General features: G+C 42.4%; 1 protein-coding gene across 1 annotated transcript; it reads left to right on the plus strand.

Moving 5' to 3' along the window:
- Positions 1–1045: 1045 nt before the first annotated feature.
- Positions 1046–22383, plus strand: CPO (carboxypeptidase O). Its single transcript, XM_046659870.1, is given in 10 exon segments — positions 1046–1076; positions 1079–1112; positions 10931–11030; positions 13059–13158; positions 13669–13837; positions 14093–14178; positions 15313–15515; positions 21112–21196; positions 22004–22189; positions 22192–22383. Coding segments are annotated over 10 exon segments (1068 nt in total). The 3' UTR covers positions 22266–22383.
- Positions 22384–23498: the final 1115 nt, after the last annotated feature.

Genomic DNA, 23498 nt, shown 5'->3' on the forward strand with positions numbered 1-23498 from the left:
CTTAAATTGGTCAGGAGAGGCCTCTCTATCTTAATGTACTCTTGGCCCACGATCATCATCTATCTCCTTAATTTGATTCTCTTTACTTAAAATTGTATTTTTCGGTATACTTGTTAATGGTTGCTCCCTCAGCTCCACTGTGAGTTCCAGAAAGGCTGAGACTACCTCATTCATCCTGCATGTATTCATCTTTGTACTAGTGCTGGTGTATGTGGGTATCATTACATTTTTGTAAAATGAATGAATGAATGACTGCAGGGCAAAGGATTGAGACTGGGCCCCCAAATGCCTGGAGCTCTGTTTAAACCCTCCACTTCTCTGCATTGAAGTTTGCCTTGCTCAATTAGACTTTTAGCAACGATCTTAACCTGAGCCTTTTCCTTTACTGATCACCATCTGAGATTTAGGCACATCCTGGGTTTGTCTGAAAACGTGACGGGGATAGAGTTCTTTATGTGAGAGGGGGATGTGGGAAAATCCACTTGGGAAAGGATTTAAAATATTTTCACTGCTCAGATTTGGAGAAACCTGGGTTTGTTTAAGAAACTGGTGATGCGGCCCACCAGAACAAGAGAAGATATTTGACCCCAAATAAAGCTTTAGATTGCAGAGGGGAGTGGAGATCCTGAATAGTCACGGCCACCGTGACCAAAGCGGAAGACACATCACCTATGATGCCCAGGGGCCTGTGTGGAGGGAACAAGAGTGATCAGCTCCTGAGTATAGGTGATGGGGATTCCTAGAAATGAGGACTTCACATAGGGAAGAAACTTCTTTCTGGATCTAGTGGGGCCAAGAGTTTGTGTAAATTTGGTTTTAGAGGAGAAATGAAAAATCAAATGGTAGGATTTTCACTGTTCAAAACTTGCTTGAAGACACGATGGAGTTAATGAAGCACCTGCTTGCGTATTATTTCTGCTGAGACATCCACTGACTGACTTATCTTATCTTGATTGTGGGAGCCTGCCCTTCGTGCATTCTCAGAGACACTTGATTCTCTGACCTGCGGGAGAAGCCTGGATTTTCTCGCTCTCTTTGCAGAAGAATGAAGCCTCTGCTGGGAACCCTTTACCTCTTGAGACGCTGGTTCCCGGGGGGCTAGGACGTGGTAGGTGAGTGTGAAGTGGAAAGGGGGCCATCTGTTATGGTTCAGATTATCTAAATGAAAGGCTCTTTTTAGTATCAATGCAGCTGGATTCTCCCCTCTTCCTACCCATACACACCACCATGCAGTGAGAATAATAAAGATTGCTGAAGTTTTATCACTGAACATTCCTCTGATAATCTTTGAATAAGATAATGAACAAATATCTAACAAACATTTCCTAGCACAACATATGGTAAATACCGACAGATATGTCATGTTTCGTAATTGAAAAAAGGAAATTATAGTGAAAATTTATATCCCTCACTTACATGGTTTCTCAATAGGTAAATCACATTATTCTGATTACTGAGGAAAAAATGTTTAAAACTACCAAATAATTTCACCAAGAGATTAGTACTGCTAATTTTTTGGATAGATAAATAGATAGATAATTATGTATAGAGTGCTATTGCCAGAATTTTTCAGTTAAATTGTCCTATAGACATTTTCCTATCACATTCATAATTCATTTAAAACATGTTACAATCGCTAGTACCATTGCATCATTGCTACCCTAGGGGCATTTAGTTGATTTCTACTTTGTCGATTTTGCAAATAACGCCATAATAAGCATCCAGCTACATATAATTTTCTTTGCAAATTTTTGATTATTTTCCTGATATAAGTTATAAGAAGTGTGACTACTGGGTCAGAAGCTGAGAAATTTTAGAATCTTGCTACACGTTGCCGAATGGCCTCTAGAAGTGTTGTGTCAGTTTACACATCCAACCACACTGTATGAAAGCACTTCTTAATGTTTGTCAATCTGACAAGTGAATAATACCCACAGTCGACCTCCTTTGCATTTTGTTGATTTCTGATAAGGTTAATAAGCATTTTGTCTTGTTTGTTACTGATTTAATTAGTTTATAAATTGCCTGTTCATGTGATTTGCCCATTTTTGTGTTCTTTTCCTATTCATAATGAATCATAACTTCTCTCAATATGTAATCTACATTAAACTCTGCGGGCATGCGTGCATGCATGTAGTTTCCATAGAAAAAGTGTTTTCCTCTGTTCATATGTTGCTTGTGACTCTGCTCCTGTGGCATATCCGGTTAAGCATGGACAGTGATAAACAATGCTGCCTCCTTTGCTTCATGGTTAAAAGAATCTTGCAATGAACTTGCTGTCACAGAACAGAGAAATCCTCTGAGATTTTTGCCCCAGACAACTGTGTGACCTCAGCTTGTCCCTTAGCTTCATAGACAGTCTGATTTCAGATACATAAACAGAGTCCAAGATCCACGTGATGCCAAAACCCCTGTGGACACTGCCATCTCGTGTTTTCCATTCGTTTACTTGGTTTCATGTAGATGCTGCACTTACCTGCCCTTCTGAGATTCGTCGTTCGTAAATGAGAGACAAAGACTTACATACATCACAGGGCTTTGATTGGGGAAAAAATCCACCTGCTTAAAAATATCAAAAGCCTTAAAACTTACACATTCTTTGGCCTAGTATCCCTGCTTCTGGAAATTTATACCTAGAAAATAAACTAAGAATGGAAAGAGTTTTATGCACTGAGATGCAGCTTTATTTATAATATAAATATTATATTAAGTATTGTAATAATTGGAAATAATCTGAATGTCCCCTATCAGGTTAGACAAATGTTGATACGTGATATATGAGCATGGATATTATTCTTCCAGGAGAATAATGACTTTGAAAAACTTTTAATAGCATGGGAAAAGGCATGTTTTATGGTAAAAAAAAAGATTCAGAATAAATAGTGTAATAAAATACTTAGAAAAGTAAAAGAAAAAATATGAACCAAAATGAACATTATTATCCTTGGTTGATAATTTTTTCCTTTCCCTCAATTATTCTTCATTTTGAAAATATTCTACAATGAAGATGCATAAAACTTCTATTTTAAAAGATGATTGCCAAGCCCAGATTAAATTATCAAAGTGGTTTGGCTCAGGCAGTGGAACTCAGACAAGACAGCTCCCATTGAGCAGCTCCTCATGACTGCACTTCAGGAAAACATTCCAAATCTGCTACTCCTGGCACTTATTGGCTGTTTTCATTTTCATTATCATTTACCAAGAATGATACTTTTTAAAATATACTTTAAATGTATACTTTATATGTGATGATACTTTAAAGAAGTGAAACTCTCACTGTTCACAGATGACATGATTTTATGTATAGAAAACCCTAAAGAATCCATTGGGAAACTATTAGAAATAATCAGCAACTACAGTAAAGTTGCTAGGTACAAAATCAACTTTAAAAAATCAGTCTTTCCATACTTTAATAATGAACTGACAGAAAGAGAACTCAAGAATACAATCCTGTTTACAATTGCAACAAAAAGGATAAAATATCTAGGAATAAATTTAACCAAGGAGGTGAAAGACCTATACAATGAAAACTATAAGACATTACTAAAAAAAATGGATGATGACATAAAAAATAATGTCCACTTTTATATGCTCCTATCAATTCAAAACATAGGCTAGCTGCCATTTTTGATACTCTTTATTCACTACATATTATGTATTGATAGCCTAGGAAATCCTTAGTTAAAAATTACAAGCATGGTAACCTTTTCTTGGGTATTTAGGGTGGCAGTCTCTCATCCATATTGCATACTGTCAATACAAGCGTAAATCTGTAGAATCATTTGAGACTTAGTAATATGACTCAAATGCCTTAAGAATGTTCATCCTCTTTGACCTTGCAATTCTTCTTCCTGGAATTTAGCTCAAGGAAATAATCAGAAATGAGCACAAAAATTTATGCAAAAAGTCATTAATTCCGTAATTATAATAGCAAAAAAACAAAAAGGGGAACAGCTGTAATATAAAAGACTGAGAAGACATATGCCAAAATACCAGCTGTGGTTACCTCAGGGAAGTAGGGTTATTGAAGACTATTCTTTCCTTCTCTTTTCTATTTTTCTTCCCTCTGAACTTTCCAAATTTTCCACTATAAGTATATGTCAATTTTGCAGAAGGAAAAATGTTTGAAAATATATTACTATCATGAAATATTCATGTAGCTGTTTCCTCACTAAGTACTATTTAAAATACCAAATTTGTCTCAATAGTCATTAGTTTTTTTGCCTCTTTATACATTCCAGTGAAAATTCCATCAGACAATCTTTGATCTGCAGTATTTATTAACAATATACCCCAAAGGATCATTTTCTCTGTTAAACATTTTATGAATTTCTGTTCAGAAAGAATACTCAAAGTGCAATAATCCTTTCATTTGATGGGTGAGATGAGACTGCTGATAAATTGCGGGAGTAGACAGCTTTTCCCGTCCCTCTCTCCGTGGATTACGCATCACCCAAGAAACTGCCTAGGAACAGGAAACTGCCTTTTCTAAGTATATTGTTTAAACATTGCTTGAACTAAGTATTTGGGTTTCTGAAGTTTAAGTATTGTGTTTAATTTTGTCTGAAAATGATGAGCACTTTTAGTATCATGGTTTTCACTCAAATCCCATACATTTCACTTTTTTTGCATATTACACGCACCCAGTCATTCTATGCTGGGCGGAGGAGGCAACATACTCACATATTTTGCAGTCATGGGCCTGGGAAAGCCAAATGTTGGTGCTTGATGGTGTCCAGTTACCTTTAATTTATTCCCTTCTACTTTGTGAAATTGCCAGGGAATACTGGCCCAGTTGAAAGAGGAATTCACCAGATGACCGCTTTGCTTTTTGGGGCACTCATCTCCTACCCTACTGAGTGATTAAAGCAGACCCAGACATTTGCTGAACTATGTGAAGGAAGGAACAGGGGCTCTCTGAACAGCCACCGTCCCTGGTCCCAACACTGGCATGAAAGTGTCTCTAAGGATCTCAGTTCCCAGCAGGACACAACAGGCAGGACGGCCAGTGTGAGGGGCTAGGAGGGCGGGGGCTGCGAAAGGCACCCTTCTCATTGGCCTCATTCGCTCCCCTCTCTCCATTCTGAAAAAGCACAAAAATTATTCCATAGTGACTTTATAATGCCGATAATTATTTTGTTCTCTCTGTAGTCCAAATCAGAGATGGACAATTTTTTAAAAATGGGCTAATAAATATTTTATGCTTATATTCTAGGGTATAATAAAAGTATAATTTAGCCTATGTAACAAAATTTTCAGAAAAAAACTCCAACAACCTGGGATAATAGTATTTACCTTAAGAATTGTTGTTAGGATTATATATATGTATGTATGTTAGAATTATGCATCTCTCTCTATAAATGGAGTCCTCACACAGTGCTGGCGTGTGTAGTTGCCAGGAGAAGGCTGGTTGTTATTATTCCTGGCTGGGCTTCAGTTTGGAGTCCTCCCTCCTTGTCCTCAATACACCTAGTGCGCCATTTAATTGGTTGCAAATCAGGCACCATCTTATCACACCTCCTGCCTTATTACTTATTGGCTAAATTTTTCTGCTTTTCATGTATTTATGTCTCATTCCCCTAAGTAGATATTAAGCTCTGTAAGAGACTAATCTACTTTTCTTTTACTACTATCTATTATTACTTTTGCACAGAGTATCGAGAGTACTTACCCACTGTCTTGTTGAATGGATTAAATGAGATGATCATATCAATGTTTTGGCCAGTGTGTAGCATATAGTGCTCAATAAGATCTAACTAGTGTTATTATAAAATATATATATTTGCTGATTATTTGATAAAGACATGAAATGTGCTCCTGAAAATTCATGTGCAGATTGACTTCTTGTGAGTTTTAAACACACCACGGAATATACTTGTTTTCTTTACGACATGATACTGTGTTTTGTAAATCAATCAGCCTCAGCATATTGCTTGCACCGATATACATGCTTGTATTGAAATTGCTCACTCTGAAACGCTCTTGCTTATTAAAAGAAATCAAATGAATAATAAATATTAGAAATGAATCTCTGAATAACAGAAACGTATTTCTCCTCAACTATTACAATTTTAGTAACATTTGTTTCTTTTAATCTCCTTCTAAAATTCATTTTCATTGTTTTAATTAAGTCTTTAGACAATCCTAAGTCATGAGATTTTCACTTGGACAAGTTAAATAAGGTAAAATTCATTCAACAATGTAATACAACATTTACAATTTTGAGAGTAAAGATCTTCTGTTAAGCTCAAATTATTATTAATTTTAGTAACAATTAAAAATAATAAATTTAGCTCCAAGTTTAAAGTTGTAGAACTGTGTAGAGAAATTGATTCCTGTTAGCATAATTGTGGTACATGGTGCCAAATGAACCAGATTAAAAAATTTAAAATTTAGTCACTCCAGTTACTGGAGCTGTGTAGATATGAATGGAACTTGAGTTTTAATCACTTCTATCAAAATATTTTTTTAGTTTAGTATTATTTGAAGATAATGCCAGTTAGATGGCCAAATCACTCTCCATATAATTTTTATTTTTAATATCTTTGAAGCTAAATTGGATTTTTACTTTGCTTTGTTTTGAACTACTACTGTTTTGTTTTTTTTTTAAAGATTGGCACTTGAGATAACATCTGTTGCCAACCTTCTGTTTTTTCTTCTTCTTCTCCCCAAAGCCCCCCGGTACATAGTTGTAAATCCTAATTGTAGGTCCTTCTGGTTGTGCTGTGTGGAACGCCACCTCAGCATGGCCTGATGAGCGGTGCCATGTCTGCGCCCAGGATCCAAACCAGTGAAACCCGGGGCCACAGAAGCAGAGCGTGCGAACTTAACCACTCGGTCACAGGGCCAGCCCCAAACTACTGATGTTTAACACTTACTAAGTAAGCATTAACTAGGTCTCAGAAACTGTCCTCATTGTTCAACATGGGTTAACTTATTTAATCTTCATAAGAATCCTTTGGGATGGTATTATTACTCCCATTTTTTGATAAGGAAATAAAGGCTTAGGGAAAGAGCAGATATCATACCATGGATGTTAAGGGGAAAAAACGTCGGAAAATAGATAAAAGTCATTGAAACATTAACTAATTAGATTTCTAACACGTTTCCTTGCAATGCTGGGTCACTATCCAAAAGTTCACACCTCAGCTTCCCCAAACCTCACATCCTGGCGCTATTAACATGGTAATCACTCCATACTCATTTGTTGGGCAAAAAAATTATCAGTTAGTATGTGCTAATAATGAAAATATCACCCCATTTCTTGCTGAGATAAAGCCTTTTAACTAGTGAATAAGACATTCATCAAACATTTGTGAGACAGATAGAGGACCAGCTGTACGACTTACTAGCTCTGGGACTGTTTGCAAGTCATTTAATTTCTCTTGGCCTTCATTTCCTTCTTTGTAAAACATGGATGATAACACTTCACAGCGTTGTAATGAGAATGAATTATATAATGTGTAGGTGCCAGCACAATATCTAGCATAGAGGAGGCATTGAACAGTTTTATTAAATGGTTTGTTAAAAGATAAGCCATAAATAACAATCTGAATAGGCCCATATCTATGAAAGAAATTGAATCAATAAGTAATAACCTTCCAAAACAGAAAGCACCAGACCCAGATGGGTTCACTGGTGAATTCTATCAAACATTAATGAAGAAATTATACCAATTCTCTACAGTCTCTTCCAGAAGACAGAAGCACAGGACATACTTCCTAACTCATTTTATAAGGCCAGCATTATCCTAACATGAAAATCAGACAAAGGCATTAAGAGAAAAGAAAACTACAGAGCAATATTTCTCATGAACATAGATGTAAAAATCCAAACAAAATATTAGCAAATTGAATCTGACAATATATAAAAAGAATTATCCACCATCTCTATCAAGTGAGATTTATCTCACGTATGCAAGGCTGGTTTAACATTCAGTAATCAGTTAATGTAATCCATCACATCAATAGGCTAAAAGTGAAAAACCACACGATCATATCAAAACATGTGGAGAATCATTTGACAAAATCCAACACCCATTCATGACAAAAACACTCAGTAAATTAGGAATACAGGAAATTTCCTCAACTTCATAAAGAATAGCTACAAAAAATCTACAGCTAACCTAATGCCTAGTGGTTAGAAACTAGAAGCTTTCCCACTAAGATTAGGAACAAGTTAAGGACATCCACTGTGACCACTGCTTTTGAATATTGCACTGAAGTCTTAGCTAATGCAATAAGACAAGTAATGGAAATGAAATGTATACTGACTGGGAAGCAAGGAATAAGATTGTCTTTGTTTGCAGATGACGTGATCATCTATGTAGAAAATCTGAAAGAATTGACAAAAACACTCCTGGAATTAATAAGCAATTATAGCAAGGTTGCAGGATGCAAGGTTAATGTACAAAAGTTAACTGCTTTTCTATGTACCAGCAATGAACAAATGAAATTTGAAATTACAAACAATTATCACTTAAATTATCATCCCTAAAAATGAAATACTTAGGTATTAATCTAACAAAATATGTACAAGATCTATATGAGGAAAGCTACAAAACTGTAATGAAAGATATCAAAGAAGAACTAAATAAATGGAGAGATGTTCAATGTTCATGGATAGACTCAATATTGTCAAGGTCTCGGTGCTTCCCAACTTGATCTATAGAGTCAATGCAAGTCCAATCCAAATCCCAGTGAGTTGTTTTGTGGATTTCAACCAACTGACTCTAAAGTTTATATGGAGAAGCCAAAGACGCAGAACGGCCAACATGATATTGAAGGAGAAGAGCAAAGTGAAGGACTGACGCTGTTCGACTTCAAAACTTACTGTAAAGCTCCCTGATTGCCACTGTGATCAAGACAGTGTTGTGCTAGTGAAAGAGCAGACAAACAGGTCAGTGGAGCGGGACAGAGAGGGGCCACATAAGTATAATCAATGATCTTTGACAAAGGAGCAAAGGCAGCACAATGGAGCAAACGTAGTCTTTTCAACAACGGTGCTGGAACAACCGGGCAGCCACACAGAAAAAAAAAGAATCTGACACAGACCTTGCACCCTTCAAAACTAACTCAAAATGGATCATGGACCTAAATGTAAAATACAAAACTATAAAATTCCTAGAAGTTAATTTAGGAGAAAGCCTAGATGACCTTGGGTATGGTGATGACTTTTTAAATATAACACCAAATGCATGATCCATGAAATAAATAACTGACAATCTGAACTTCATTGAAATTAAAAACTTCTGCTCTGCAAAAGACAATGTCAAGACAATGAGAAAACAAGCCACAGACTGGGAGAAAATATTTACAAAAGTCACATCTGATAAAGGAGTGTTATCCAAAATACCCAAAGGACTCTTAAAAACTCAACAATAAGAAACAAATAATCCAATCAAAAAATGGACAAAAGACCTGAACAGACACCAAAAAAGATACAGAGAATGAAAGTAAGCATGTGAAAAGATGTTCAGCATTATGTGTCATTAGGGAAACGCAAGTTAAAACAATGAGATACCAGTACACACCTACCTGAATGGCCAACATTCAAAGCACAGACAACTCTGAATGCTGGTGAGGGCGTACAGCAACAGGAACTGTCATACAATGCTGGTGGGAATGCAAAATGGTGCAGCCCCTTTGGAAGACAGTTTGGTAGTTTTTTACAAAAGTAAATACACTCTTAACATATGATTCGGCAATCACGCTCCTTGGTGTTTACTCAAATGAATTCAAAACTTCTGTCCACACAAAACCCTGCATACTGATGTTTATAGCCACTATTCGTAACTGTGAAGACTTGGAAGCAACCAAGATGTCCTTCAGCGGGTGAGTGAATATATAAACAGTGGTCCATCCAGACAATGGAATATCACACAGCACTAAAGAAATGAACTACCAAGCTGTGAAAAGACAGAGAAAAGTTAAATGCATAGTGCATATTACTAAGTGAAGGAAGCCAATCTGAAAAGTCTCCGCACTATATGATTCCAATTTTAACGACGTTCTGGAAAAGGCAAAACTATGGAGACTGTAAAAATACCAGTGGTTGCCAGAGGTTAAGGGGTAGGGAGGGATGGATAGGCAGGGCACAGAAGAGTTTCAGAGCAGTGAAACTCCTGTGTGATACTGTAATGGTGGATACATGTTATTACACATTTGTCCCAACCCATAGAATGTACAAGACCAAGCGGAAGCCCTAATGTAGACTGTGGACTTTGGGAAATAATGAGTGTCAATGTAGGTGCGTTGACTGTAACAAACGTACCACTGCAGTTGGGGATGTTGACAGTGGAAGAGGTTGCGTCTGTGTGGGGAAGGGGGTACATGGGAACTCTCTGTACCTTTTGTCCAATTTTGCTGCAAACCTGAAGCTGCTCTAAAAAATAAAGTTTATTTTAAAAGAAAGATACATTATTGTTTAAAGATTAATTCTCACCATTACACGCAGTGCAGTGGTTAATGTTGCAGGCTCTTCAATCAGACCGTCAGGGTTTAAATCTCAATAACACTTTCCCTCTGCCTCAATTTCTTCGTTTCTGAAATGGGGATAATAAGAATACCTGTCTCAGAGCTTTTGAGAGAAGCAAATGAGATTTGATTGGCTTAGAGCAGTGCATGTCTTATAGTAAGTTTCAGTTCAATAAATCTTGGCTATTATTTCTTTGACAAATTTATAAGTATTTTTATCGATAATATCTTATGGAATTATTCCAGCCTCCCAGCGAGGTTGGAATGGCTGTTCTCACCCTTCAGATGAAGAAACTGCAGCTCAGAGGGACTCCCTGGTTGCCCGAGGTCTCAAAGCGCTGGCTCTGTCCTCCAAAGGCTGCGCTCATCACTTTCTCCACCTCTCAACAGCCTCGCAGCCCTCGTGACAGCCTGGTTTCTTCATTGCTTTTGGTCTGACCTTCTCCCCTTTGCAGATCCCTAGTGCAACACAGGCGAGAGGGCATGGACGAGACAGTGAGTCCGAGGAGCAGCCCGGAGACCTATTCCTATGACAGATACCACCCCATGGGGGAGGTGAGCAGGACACCTGGGGGCCGGGGGCTGGTGGTGTCACACCCACTTTAGGATGGGTGATCCAGTTCACTGTTGCTGCCTGTGGACGGGAGAGTCTCAAAATGTGAGGCTGAGATCTGCATGTGCACTGAGTTCAGCGGATTCCCAAACATCACCCCCCGATGACCACCGTTGAAGCTACAACCCTGGTGATATGCAGTAAAAAAGTAAATTAACAACAAGAATGAAACAGGGGAAAAGAACGTCCCAACCAGCTTTGCTCGTGGGAACATGGATCAGAATTAACCCATATTCTTGTTCATCAGGTCCATGGCCAGTATGAGCAGGGCAGGGCCAGTGCGTACGGGGGTGTGGGACATGGAGTGGAGAAGCCTTCTGACTGAATTGTATTGGGCTGAAAATGTGGTATTTCCTGTGGGGTATGAGGGACACAGGCAGCAGTTCTCAAGAAGGGAAAACTTTTTTTCAAAGAAGTATTTGTGTTGCTGCTAAGATAAGAGCGGTGGATTTTGAAACTGGATACGGTAAAAAATTAGTTACTACATATGCATATGTGTGGGGTGTGTGAATAACATTATGCAAAACTTTTTTGGAGTATAAATTCCTAAAAATAGAATTACTGGTTAAAGGATATGCACATCTAAATTTTTTATATAAGTGCACAAGACACCCTCCAAACAAGCTTTACCATTTCTTCTCTCAGTATTGGAAAATATATTAATATTTTCCAGAACTTTTTTCAGAGTACAAGAAAAAAATTACATTTTCCTCTGTAACAATCACTCAAAAGCACTGAAAATTCTACGATTTTGCACAAGGTCCAGTAAGGCCCATGGAAAACTACTGCCCTGCTATCAGAGACAGGTCACACTTGGCTTGGCCACTTGCTCTGTGACTTTGACCAAGACATTTGTCCTCCTCGGGCCTCAGTTTCCTCAGATGTGAAGCAGGGAGAGCAGTAGCCTTCTCGCAGCTTTGTCTCGGGGGTAAGTGAGATAAACCACATGACAGCTCACTGAACAGCAGATAAACATTGCTGCTGCTGCTGCCCCTCGCTGCTGTGTGCAGCTCCCCAGGATGTGAGGCGTCTGCACCCTGCCCAGTGCCATCAAGAATCACACACGGGCCCCGGGGGACGACTTCTCAGTCTCCTCCCCACTTAAGCACTGTTAGTTATAATCATGCCTTTTATCTGTGGAGGTTCTATGACAAGATGAATGTCAATTGAGATACGAATATTTTCAAATAGAATATTTGTTATCGCAAATTAACTATTATTATTTACCATTATTCTTGTCAGTCAGATATTTCAACTCTAGAAATTGAGTGCGGCAGTGTCATATCGCATGCCGGCGACTGTCTTAATATGTCCTATCTTTGTGAATTCCTTGTTCACTCTCCCTTATAGAGCCCCAAGGTGTTGACTTACGGGAGAAGGTCTCAGGCCCTTCCTTTCTAGCATGGTGTACGGCTTGTAATTAAATCAGCATCTACTCAGGTCTACTCAGGCGGACCAAAATGATTAACTTGGCTTGATTTAGAAACTTCTTTTGTGTTCTGTGAAGGGCATCCCCAGGTCTTCTCCAATTTTGGATCCACAGACATCAGCAAAGGAAATTGTTGGGATCCACAAAGACTGAAGAAGCTCCCACAAAAGAAGGCTGACCTGAAGCTTCCGGCGCGATGGAGCACCACCTGGCAGCCTGGAAGTTGGCGCCATCTGAAGGATGTGTTGTTATACAGTGTTTCCGAAGTGTTATCAGTGGACTATCGAAATTGTTAATTTGCAATAACTTATTTGTAAAGTTCGACAGTGTCCTGAGACTGGGTGACAGGGTAGATCTCTAATGAAAATGGGAGGAGGTGGGTAATAATTCTTCGGTTTACTCTTCTGGTTTGTTTAGCACACAGCTGTTGCAACCTAGAGCAGAGTTTGGAGTTCAGTATGTTCATGAAAGAAGCAGTCATCTTAATTCGAGGCAGCAAACGGTCTTCTCATTGATACCCTCAGTCCTCCGGCTGCTGCAGATCTACCAGTGGATGAGCCAGATAAGAGAGAAGTGCGCGGAGGTGGTGACTCAGCACTTCCTGGGGACGACCGATGAGGCCCGGCCCGGATTATCTGCAGGTGAGTGAGAGGGCTGGGAATTACCTCACTGGGGGTGAGAGGTCTCCCTGCCCCAAGCCAGGGACATTTGTTTACTATTCAGGGACCCTATAGTCAGAAATGGGGACAAGGTTAACAGAGGCAGTGCAGGGGCCAGCCTGGTGGTGTAGGCAGCCCAGGGTTCGCAGGCCTGGATCCCAGGCACAGACCTACACACCACTTATCAAGCCGTGCTGTGGCAACATCCCACGTACAAAATAGAGGAAGACGGGTGTAGATGTGAGCTCAGGGCTAACCCCTTGCATTTAGTAGACAAATTCGTCTTTAAAAGGTTTCTGACGCATATCACTCCACAAACAAGGGCCCCTGTTTCTAGAGAGTATTCGCTCCTCCGCCTCCCCCATGGTGACCCACAGCCCCTTCGTGAGACCCCTTTGTCTTTCTGGTGCTTTCTGGCCTGGAGTGTGAACAGGTCCTTCCTTCCGAGCTCATCTGGCAAAACTTGTCTTTATCCCCATCTCCACTCACCAGTCTTCTGCTTCCAGAAACATGCAAAGGCAATCTCTGACACATCTGGAACAGCCTTTTTCCATCTGCCAAGCTATTTCCCTTTCCTCCTTTATCACTCGGACCTGAAAAAGGACGCTGACGCTTTCCCTGATGAAGCAGATCTCATCTACCCAGAACTGTTAATCTGCTTGTGAGGAAAAGGCCAAACCACGCCCTCCAGTTGGATGGTTTACACGTGTGTACGTGTTTGGTTGGACAGATCTTCCTGTTTTGGGGGTTGCTAGCCCACCTGTGAGACTAAAAATGACACACACAAGCTTCATAATGTTAAGGCAATTCTTCCAGACAACCCTAGGAACCATTTTTAACATTCGAGAGCCACCCATCATCACTGATGCTGTGATTTATGAGACCGAAGGCAACATCCTCATTTCCTCTGTTACAGGATCTGGAGGAAATCCCGTTCATCCTATAATAATGGCACATGTTTTGGGACCGATCTCAATAGAAATTTCAACATATTCTGGAGTAGTAAGTACATGTTGAGTAGATGAATTGATGAAGAACAACGACAAATGGAGCAGAGAAGCCAGGAAAGAGGTGAATTACTAGAAATATGACTTTTGAAAATAAACAGATTTTGTGCAGCTTTCTAGACTTCCTCTCCAGTGTTGTCGTCTAAGGGGATGACCTTATCTCCACGGTAGGAACCACCGACACTCAGGCGCAGGTCTCTGAGATTGGCTAAACGGGGTTACAGCAGACCTAGACCCCTATGAATGTGTTTGAAATCCTATTGCTTTGTTTTAAAATATATGAATTATCATAAAGAAAAGGAGCATCAGAGAATGATCCTTGCAGATTATTCTACAGCAGGAGGGCAGAGGTAAATGAGTGCGTTCTTCTCCTTAAGGCTTTTTCATGCTTCCGAATCCCAATGTGCCCAATGAATCAGAAGCACAGAAAGAGGTCAGCGTGGTTAGGGGGAGTCTGGCTAGGAACAGGATGGCAAGAGTTGAAATTCAGGCTTGGCGGCTGTGTGATCTTGGAAAAATTGCATCTTCTCTCTGCTTCGGTTTTTCCTTATTTATAATGTGGCCCACAGTAATACCATCTTATCCGCAGGTTGTTGTGGGGATTAAACGAGATGCCACTTAGGAGGGGCTGAGCACGTGCCCAGCATGTAAAGGGTGCTTCGTTGATGGTCCTCACTAGTATTGATGAGGAGGACTGACTGCTGATGTCCTTGCAAAATAGCTCTAATGAGACTCAAGCCGTTTGGACTGTGGGAGAGAGACTTCAACCAGCGAGACTAAAGAGTCTGACCTGGGAGCCCAAAGACTGGTCCCAATCATTTGTTTCAGGGCCCACCACAAGTTCAAGTGCAAGATTACTGAAAATGCCATTCCGTGTTGCTTCTTCCTTCCCAGGCCATGTCAGCATGATGTTTGTTTCTAAATCTGAACGTTAGCCCTCCTGCCTGTCTGCGTTTCTCCTTGAATGACTATCCAAGCTGACTTATTTAACCAGGGCTAACTTAGTTAGACAAGCAAGAGCAAGCCCCGATTCCACCCTAGACGCCCTGAGCGAGGATGACTCACCCTTGGTCGGTTCTGAACTGGGCTGGGGATTCCCGCCTTGTTTGTGGTTTCCTGTATATTTTAGGTAATGGCACAACTAAAAACTGCCAAGATATAGCATTCTGTGGGGCAGGACCAGCGTCTGAACCAGAGACAAAAGCTGCTTCCAGCTTGTTAGACAGCAAGAAGGAGAGCATTGTTTGCTTCCTGACCTTACGCTCTTACGGGCAGCTCCTCCTCGTGCCTTACGGCTACACCACAAACAAGTCAAGTCACCACAAGGACCTGGTAAGACCAGAGCGTTGGGAGAAGCCTCGTGGCAGCCCTGCCTCCTTTCCCTGTTTCTGTTCCAAAGACTCTGGCTCCAGCCCCGCTTTTGTTCTCTCTGCTCTTCCTTCTTTCCTTTCTCCTGCTTTCTGCACCTTCCCAGACGCCTGCTGGAAAGGCTTCGGGTTAAATGCCGCTTTACCTACACTAATTAACTAACTGTTTCGCAAAGTGTCAAGTTGGGAGACATCTTAGCTATTCGGCTATAATATAAATGAGATGATTATGTTAAAAATCTGCAGGAATGCGCTTTCATTTCTGTAAATTCTCTTGAAGCTTCGTTCAGCAATTACAGCTTTCGAACCGTGCTTTAAAGAACTCGCCAGCTGTTAGTGGAAGATGGCAAATCTAAGATAACACGCTAGTACTGTCTGCTCCTTCTCTGCTGCACACGAGGCTTTATTTTCTTCCAAACTCTGCCTCTGGTATTTGCCTGGGAGCATTTGTAAGGGGCAGTGCTGTGAAACCAGGGTCGGGAAGCGGCTTTGTCTCCTCGGGGTCCCTCTCCGAGGCCATGTTCACCCAGCCCTGGTGGGGGAAGTGCTGATGAGGCCTGGACTCTTCTCCCTGCTGTGAACCTGAGGACAACAGACACAAGGGATTGAGGGGGTACATTTATAATTGTTGTGATATTCGTTATCTGTTTTAAAATTAGTTCTTCAATTTTTAATTGTGGTAAAATACACATAACATACAATTTACCATCTTAACCAGCAAGTGCACAATTTAGTAGTGTTAAGTATATTCATATAATTGTGCAACCCATCTCCAAAAATTGAAACTCTACACCCATCGAACAGCACCTCCCAGAACTCCTCGCCCCTGGAACCCAGAATCCCACTTTCTTTTTCTATAAGTTTGGCTCCTCCAGATTCCTCATGCAAGCGGGATCCAGTACGGCTCTTTTTATGACGAGCTTAGTTCACTCAGCATAATGTCCTCAAGGTTCATCTACGTTATATCATGTGCCAGAACTTCCTTCCTTTTTAAGGCTGAATAATATTCCTCTGCATGTACATATCACATTTTCTTTACCTGTTCATCCACTGATGGACAGTTGGGTTGTTTCCGCCTTTTGGCTATTGTGAATAATGCTGCCGCGCACATAGGTACGTAAATATCTCTGAGATCTCGCTTTTGACTCTTTTGGGTAATATATCTAGAAGTGGAATTGCTGGGTCATATGGTAGTTCTATTTTTAAGTTTTTGAGGACTCTCACCCTGTTTTCCGTGGCAGGTAGACCATTTTACATTCCTACCAACAGTGCACCAGAGTTCCACATTCTCACTAAAGCTTGTTATTTTCCCTTTAACTTTTTTATTTTTTAAAACAAGCTCCCCATTATCAACCAGTGCTGGGATGGGTGGGGGCTAAGTTTGCTCTGTCTTAAGATCACAGAAGCCTGGTGGCCCATCAGTTCCATTACACCTCCATTCCCTCTCCCACGGGAGCAGGACCCTTAAAACAGAGGCCTGGACAGAAAGAGAAAAGCCACCCCAGCTCTTTGCTGCAGGGAAGGCTTCCCCCAGCAGTCAGAACTACCCGGCAGGCCCCCAATATCTTTCTTGCACCTGTTTTTGAACATTTATACTCTGTGATCATGTTGCGAGGTGTGGAAGTTACTAACATTCGCCCAGACCTTTGCAATCTACAAAGGGATTTGACAGACATTATGGCATCTGAGCCTCACGACAATATACTAAGCTCACTTTGGAGATGTGGACACTGAGTCCTGAGGTTGACTGCAGCCCTGGAGCCCCTCTCGACAGTGAGGGAGGACCCGTGCTGGAACGCCCGTCTTCAGACTCCAGAGGCTGCATCCGGCGACCGCCTCACACTGCCTCTCTCTGCTCAGGAAGGGTTTGCAGCTTCTAGGAGCCGGTACCAGGGTAGATGCCCAGTCCCCTGTGTCCTGTTTCCTCCTCATTTCTGGGCCCCAGAAGTTCTATTTCTTCAGTAAAGAAACCTGCAGAGATAGACATTTCCACGGGGAAGCCCAGAGCCCTCCTTATCTCCCAGTTTCTGTGATGCTTGCCATAGATGTCTGCCTCCCGCTTAAAGGGATCTGTGACAAATACAAATGAACCACCAAAAACAGGCCATTGTAGATCTTTGATGGGACGGGCCTTCCACTAGCAGAAAAAAGAGGCACGTAGACCCAGTATTTTTCTAGGGAATTTTATTCGCTTTTTGGTTCAGGAAAACAGATACTACGTGACCATTTTGCAAGCTTTGTATTCAAAGGTTAGTGGGTCGTGTGCTAATTGGCTGTCAGATTAGAGCCCTCCGGCCACAGGGCAGGAAGGCAGGAGGACCCTGAGGTGCTGCATCGCCATCCCTGGAAGGTAATTCTGAGGTGGAAAGGACTAGACCGTTGGTAGCCTGTGTGGAAACCAGTCAACTGAATTGAGAGACTTCTCCCTTCTGTATCTCTGACAGTCTCAGGTGCTGAAGAATTAGCATAAACATTCATCCCCAAGACTTTTCAACAACCAGACACTGTGTAGATTTTGCCCCATGTGTCAACCTTATTGACACTAGCTAGCAGTATAAATTTTAGGTTCTTAGGGGTAAGCTTGATAGAGTGCACAAGGACACAGGTTCAACCAACTGTACAAGGAGTTTCCATTTCTAGGAAGATTTGCAGCCACCAGAGACCAGCAATTAATCTCTATGTACTTACAAAACCAAATGCGTAGAAATCGTGATAGATCTTATACCGTGTGATCGAGAACTTGCAATCACGATACAGGGAGGCACAGTGTTAGACAGCCCTGTTCCAAATGGCTCTGGAAATCAGAACAGCTGTGAGAAGCTGATGCTGTAGATGCTGACATTCTTTCCATGTGAGCTCTTCCCACATCAACCCCTGTGGCCCATCCTTAGCTCCCTCCTCCCACACATGCCCGGGCCTTAATCAATCTGTCTGAGCACCTGCCTGTGACCATATACCTATAGGAAATTCTCTGGGTCCAGACGAGGAGTTATGAAGCAGGCTTGGGGTCTTTAGCAATGTAAATTATGTACTACTAGCAAAGGGATTTTCATTAGTTTGACCAGACAGTGCCTTTAGGCTGAGAAGAAGGGCAGCCAAGAAATTGGCTGTCATGGCCTTGCAGTCTAGTGTCAGGAGAGAGAAGAAGAATCAGGAATCCCACCCCTAGAGATGGAAGTCGGAGTCTAGGAGATTTTCACTTCACCTTCTCAGAAAGGACTGACCTATAAGCTACGGATTGCGACTGTAATTCTCAGATATCTTATTTTCTTGCTTCTATCTACTTCCCCATAGTCATTGCTGGTGGGGTCATAAAAAAAGGGGTTTTTTTTGTCAATAAAGAAGGGGAACTGGGAAGACTGTTTCCCACACCACAGCCGGGATTTGAGGGACGAGAAGGGTATGGGATAAAATAGGTGAAGGCTGGTGATGGGAAGAAGAAATGGGTGTCTGGGGTGACCTGCAGGAAAGACAAAAAATGCAAGACACCATTGGGATGGAAAAGGTAGTCTGGAGCTGCTCCATGAGACCCACATAGGAGTGGAGGCCCCACAAGGACCATCGGCATGGAGTTTCAGTTGAAGAAATGCAGAACCCATGGGAATTAAGGACAATTCACAGTGCTTCATAGCTCTGCTAGGGACTCTCAAAGAACTTGAGAAGGGAGTGCAGCTGGTGACTCACAACCACTCTCTCCCCAGGCCTCAGGCTCTCATCTCCACTCATGCAGCAGCCGCCCCAAATCCTTTCTCTCCACCCTCCGTTCTCATTTCTCACCAGAATTTCTCTCTCCAGAAATCCCCTTTCTGATTCTCCTCTCCTTATAATTCCGTCTTCTTCCTACAAACGGCGTAATGATTAAACCAGCTTTACTCCGTGACTTCCTCAGCTCAATTCTGGGCGACACAGCCCAGGAACCAAGGCAGACTCAGGACCTCTTTTCAGGGAGAGAGACAGAAGGTGAATGGCCGAAGACAGAATTCCCAGTGGTGAGTGGAGAGGAGGCAAAGAGCTTGAAAACATGTTCAATTTAATGTTTCTTCTTTTATCTTAGCCACACACAGGAAGTCCCAGCGCCCTGAGGAGCTGCCCACAAGCTGCGTACAACCCACCACCACTCATTGCCTTTTCTCCTCTCCTCTTTGAGTTTCACTGGGCCTGCCCCCCACTCTCCCCGAGCACCACCCTGTCGCTCCTCAGGGTTCAGTTGGACAGCACAGGACCAGGAAGGGAGAGGCAGTGTCTGAAACGAGACCCGTCCCGAGTCAGCAGTCAGGGGAGCTGAGACACCGCAAGTGCAGTCAGGCTGCCCTGAGGGTGAAAAGCGGTGGAGGGCCACAGCCCAGGCAGGGAGTGGGCGTGCGTTCTGGGGGGGTTTGTGTAGAACCCAGGGGAAGTAGTGGGATATCCCAGCAGGCAGGGAGAATAGAGCATCAGGGAGTCTGGGGCGGGAATATTTAGACTGTCGAGAAGGTGTGCGAGGAGATTTATCAGAATGTGAATAAACACAGCAGAACACTTGGATCTCAGTGACTCTGATGTCAGGAAAGGGTCTGCCAAGAGCAAGGCCAAGACCTTGGACAGCATTGCCTTCTGCAGGATTTGCAACGTAGTAAGGTGACGAGGTGGTCTGTGTGGGGAAGGGTGTAGTTTCCAGCTCTGAAGTTCCACGAGCCCATGAGAGATAAGTGTGAAATACCTATCAGGAAAAATAAGAGGGGAGTGGTGAGAAAGATGTGAACAAAGGGCTCTGGGGGAAAAAGCGGGAGAGAGAATCAGCTGCGGTGATCAGGAATGGCCTTGTGGAGATGCTGGCATTTGAGAAAGTCCTTTGAGGTTGGGCAGAATGTCAACAGACAGAGACAAGAGGTGAGGCATCTCAGGTAGAGGAAACAGCTGAGAAAAGACAGCGAGTCTGAGGAAAGGGGCACATCCAGGGAGGAGCGGGGGAGCTTGAATTTCATCATCTGGCCTGGGATGTAGAGAATATGACATTGGAAAGACGGGTTAGGGCCATATCATAGAGGATCTCAAATACGAGACTGGGAGGTTTGTATGGAACTCAGTGGGCAACTGAGCATTATTGAAGGCTTTCAGCAGGATCACAATCATACTTCCACCCTACATAAGTTCACCTGGAAGCCAGGTGGGATCAACTGGGATAAGGAATGCTGCTGACAGGAAGGGAAACAGAAGATGACAATAGTCCATTTCAGTGGCAATGAGACTCAGATGGGGTGAAGGCACTGGAAATGCGACTTGGTAACTATTTGAAAGAAGGAGAGTCAAAGATGGCTGCAGGGTTTTACATGTGTTTGTGGAACAAGGTCAGCCAGAAAGATGAGAACCTGGATAGCCTTATTAGTTGGGGAGACGGGGAAACTGGGCTTGAGTATGTGGAGCCTGAAGTACCAGCAGGCTACCTAGGCACAGATGTCCCATGGGAAGTTAGGGACATAGTCTGGAACTCTGGCGATGGATTTGGACAAAATACCAAGCCCTCTGGATTGTTGGATTTATTTTTCACACCAGATATCTGTCTCTGCATTTCCCACCTACAGATCCAAGTTGGACAGAAGGCAGCAAACACATTGAAAGCAAAGCATGGAACCAATTATAGAGTTGGATCGAGCGCAGATATTTTATGCGAGTATCTTTTTTTCACCTCTTCCATAGTATCCAAGGCACAAAAACATCAGTGGACTTTGGGGTGAGCAGAGGAGGGAGAGAAGAGTTCCTGAGATCAACAGGAAGTTTTACAAATCAAAATCACCAAGGATAAAAGGGAGTCTACGAGTCCAGAATTGTGCTCTCCAGGGAGGAGGTGTGAGCGAGAAGAAAAAACTAACACACGGGCTCAGACCAGAACTCCCTCTGGCTTCAGTTAAAAAGAGCTGAGAAGGAGCGCGGGAGTTAACAGGAAGGATGTTTTCCGGTGATCCTTGGTCAGTTGATCCAGTTCCCAGAGGACCCATCAGGCTAAGAAAGCAGAGCAGGTGGGGCCTAGAGAAAGGCTCTAAAAACAAGGAATTTAGTTGAAAGGAGAGTGCACTGCCTTCCCCCAACCACCACCGCCTCTGCCCCCCGGAGGATCGCCTGGAAAATATTTGCGCAGTATCTTCCTGTTGGTCACTTTGTTTCCTTTACATGTCAGTTCAGTCTTTCCGTGAAACATTAGGTTGTTCAGTCTTTGATTTAGCTGAGAAAAGTTAACCAGATCTCTGCTATGCACCGGGGAGAATCTTCAGCCCTGTGGGGATGGTGGAGCGAGAGGGAGGCTGAGCAAAATATAACCCCTGTCCTATAGGGGCTTAAGATAGACGGGGAAGGAGAAGACAGCCAGCCAGCGGACCCTAACTTGAAAGAGTTGATTTATTTTGCTGGATAATGGCCATAGAAATCTGTGCTCTCACAGTACAGTTTCTAAATCTGCCTTCACGGTTTCATTCATAGACACCACACCAGGGTCTTCCAGAGACTGGGCTCGTGACATTGGGATCCCCTTCGCATGCACTTTCAAGCTGAGGGACAATGGGACGTAAGGATTTATTCTGCCAGAAGCTGAGATTCAGGCCACCTGTACAGAGGGCATGGAGGCTGTCCTCTCCATCCTGGATGAGGTGCGTGAGAAATACTGGCACTGAACGGTGCTGGAAAGGTGGCGTCTCCCGCAGCGGTGCTGAGCCTGCTAATGTCCTTCACATCCATTCTCTAAGCGCATCCTCCCAGGCCGGCTCAGCTCCAGTGATGAGGATGTGCTCACAGAGAAGGTGTTTGTCTGCGGTCGGAGAGGAACCAAACAATTCAACTGAAAATACGCACTTTCTGTTTCAATAAAGATGAATCATGTTTGCATTTTAATGTTTGTTCTGCTGGTAATTAATTTGTATTATGTTAAAAGAGTATAATAGTAGTTAGTTATTGCCACAATAATGCTACAAGCCAAACCACTCTGAAATTCAGCGGCTCAGGAAGCTACAGGTCAGCTGATCTTGGCTGTGCCCACTGACACATCTGTGGGCAGTTTCAGGGCAGCTGCCCCAGAATCAAGAGATTTTTTTCCCTGTCTAAATTCTGAAAATTTGCTTGAGCTTCTGAACAGGGTTTGCACTTAATTTGTGTTTTAAGTTAGTGGCAGCTTTCAAGAGATCAGTTACATAATCTCTCTCTATAGCTGTTGCTGGTTTCATTTATTTTTTTATTTCATATTTTGTTTATTTATTCAAAAATATTTTTTAAGAATCTACTAGGTACATTTTGTCAGGCTCTGGAGTTACGATGGGGAATAAGGTAGACTTGGTCCTTGTCCTCTTGGAATGTCTCTTCCAGTGGGTGAGAGTGGGGGTGGTAGCCATAAATAATTGGAATGGGCACGCTGTTGCATACCAGGCAAATCTCAGCCTGAGCAGGCCACAGTAATCAAGAACACAAATAAATAAACTAAATGTTGCACTTGTGACAGATGCTATGCGAGAAAGAGTGAGCAGAGAGGTAAGCAAGGGCAGATTGCGTGTTTGCGGGATTCAGGCATTTAGCTGTGCGTCTTGTCTGTTAAACTGTAGGTGCTCTTAAGGCAGCGTCTGTGACTGCCGTTTCTGGTGGATCTCTATGTGACACCCTGAAACAGTGCTCAGCACTTGTCAGGCTTCAAACAAATGCTGTAGCTGTGACCAGGTGACAGGGCATCCTTGGGTGTTCAGTCACCCATTCCCGACTTCCCTTTTGGTCACAGTCACCATACACTTCTGGGTTGTAACACTTTCGTTGCCTTTCTTTGTCCTCCTTATTTCTTCCTGTTTTGCCAGTGTGTGGCTGATAAGGGTCAGAAAGGAAAACGTCAGGGGCGATGGGGCTTAATGAGTCAGACAACAGCTATTTACATGGAAACTCGGACTCCACAATTGTGGCATTGTCTGGAAAAAATGGTTGGGTTTCATCCACAGCCAGC

The sequence above is a fragment of the Equus quagga genome, chromosome 4 (assembly GCF_021613505.1).
Source record: "Equus quagga isolate Etosha38 chromosome 4, UCLA_HA_Equagga_1.0, whole genome shotgun sequence".
Lineage (NCBI taxonomy): Eukaryota > Metazoa > Chordata > Mammalia > Perissodactyla > Equidae > Equus > Equus quagga.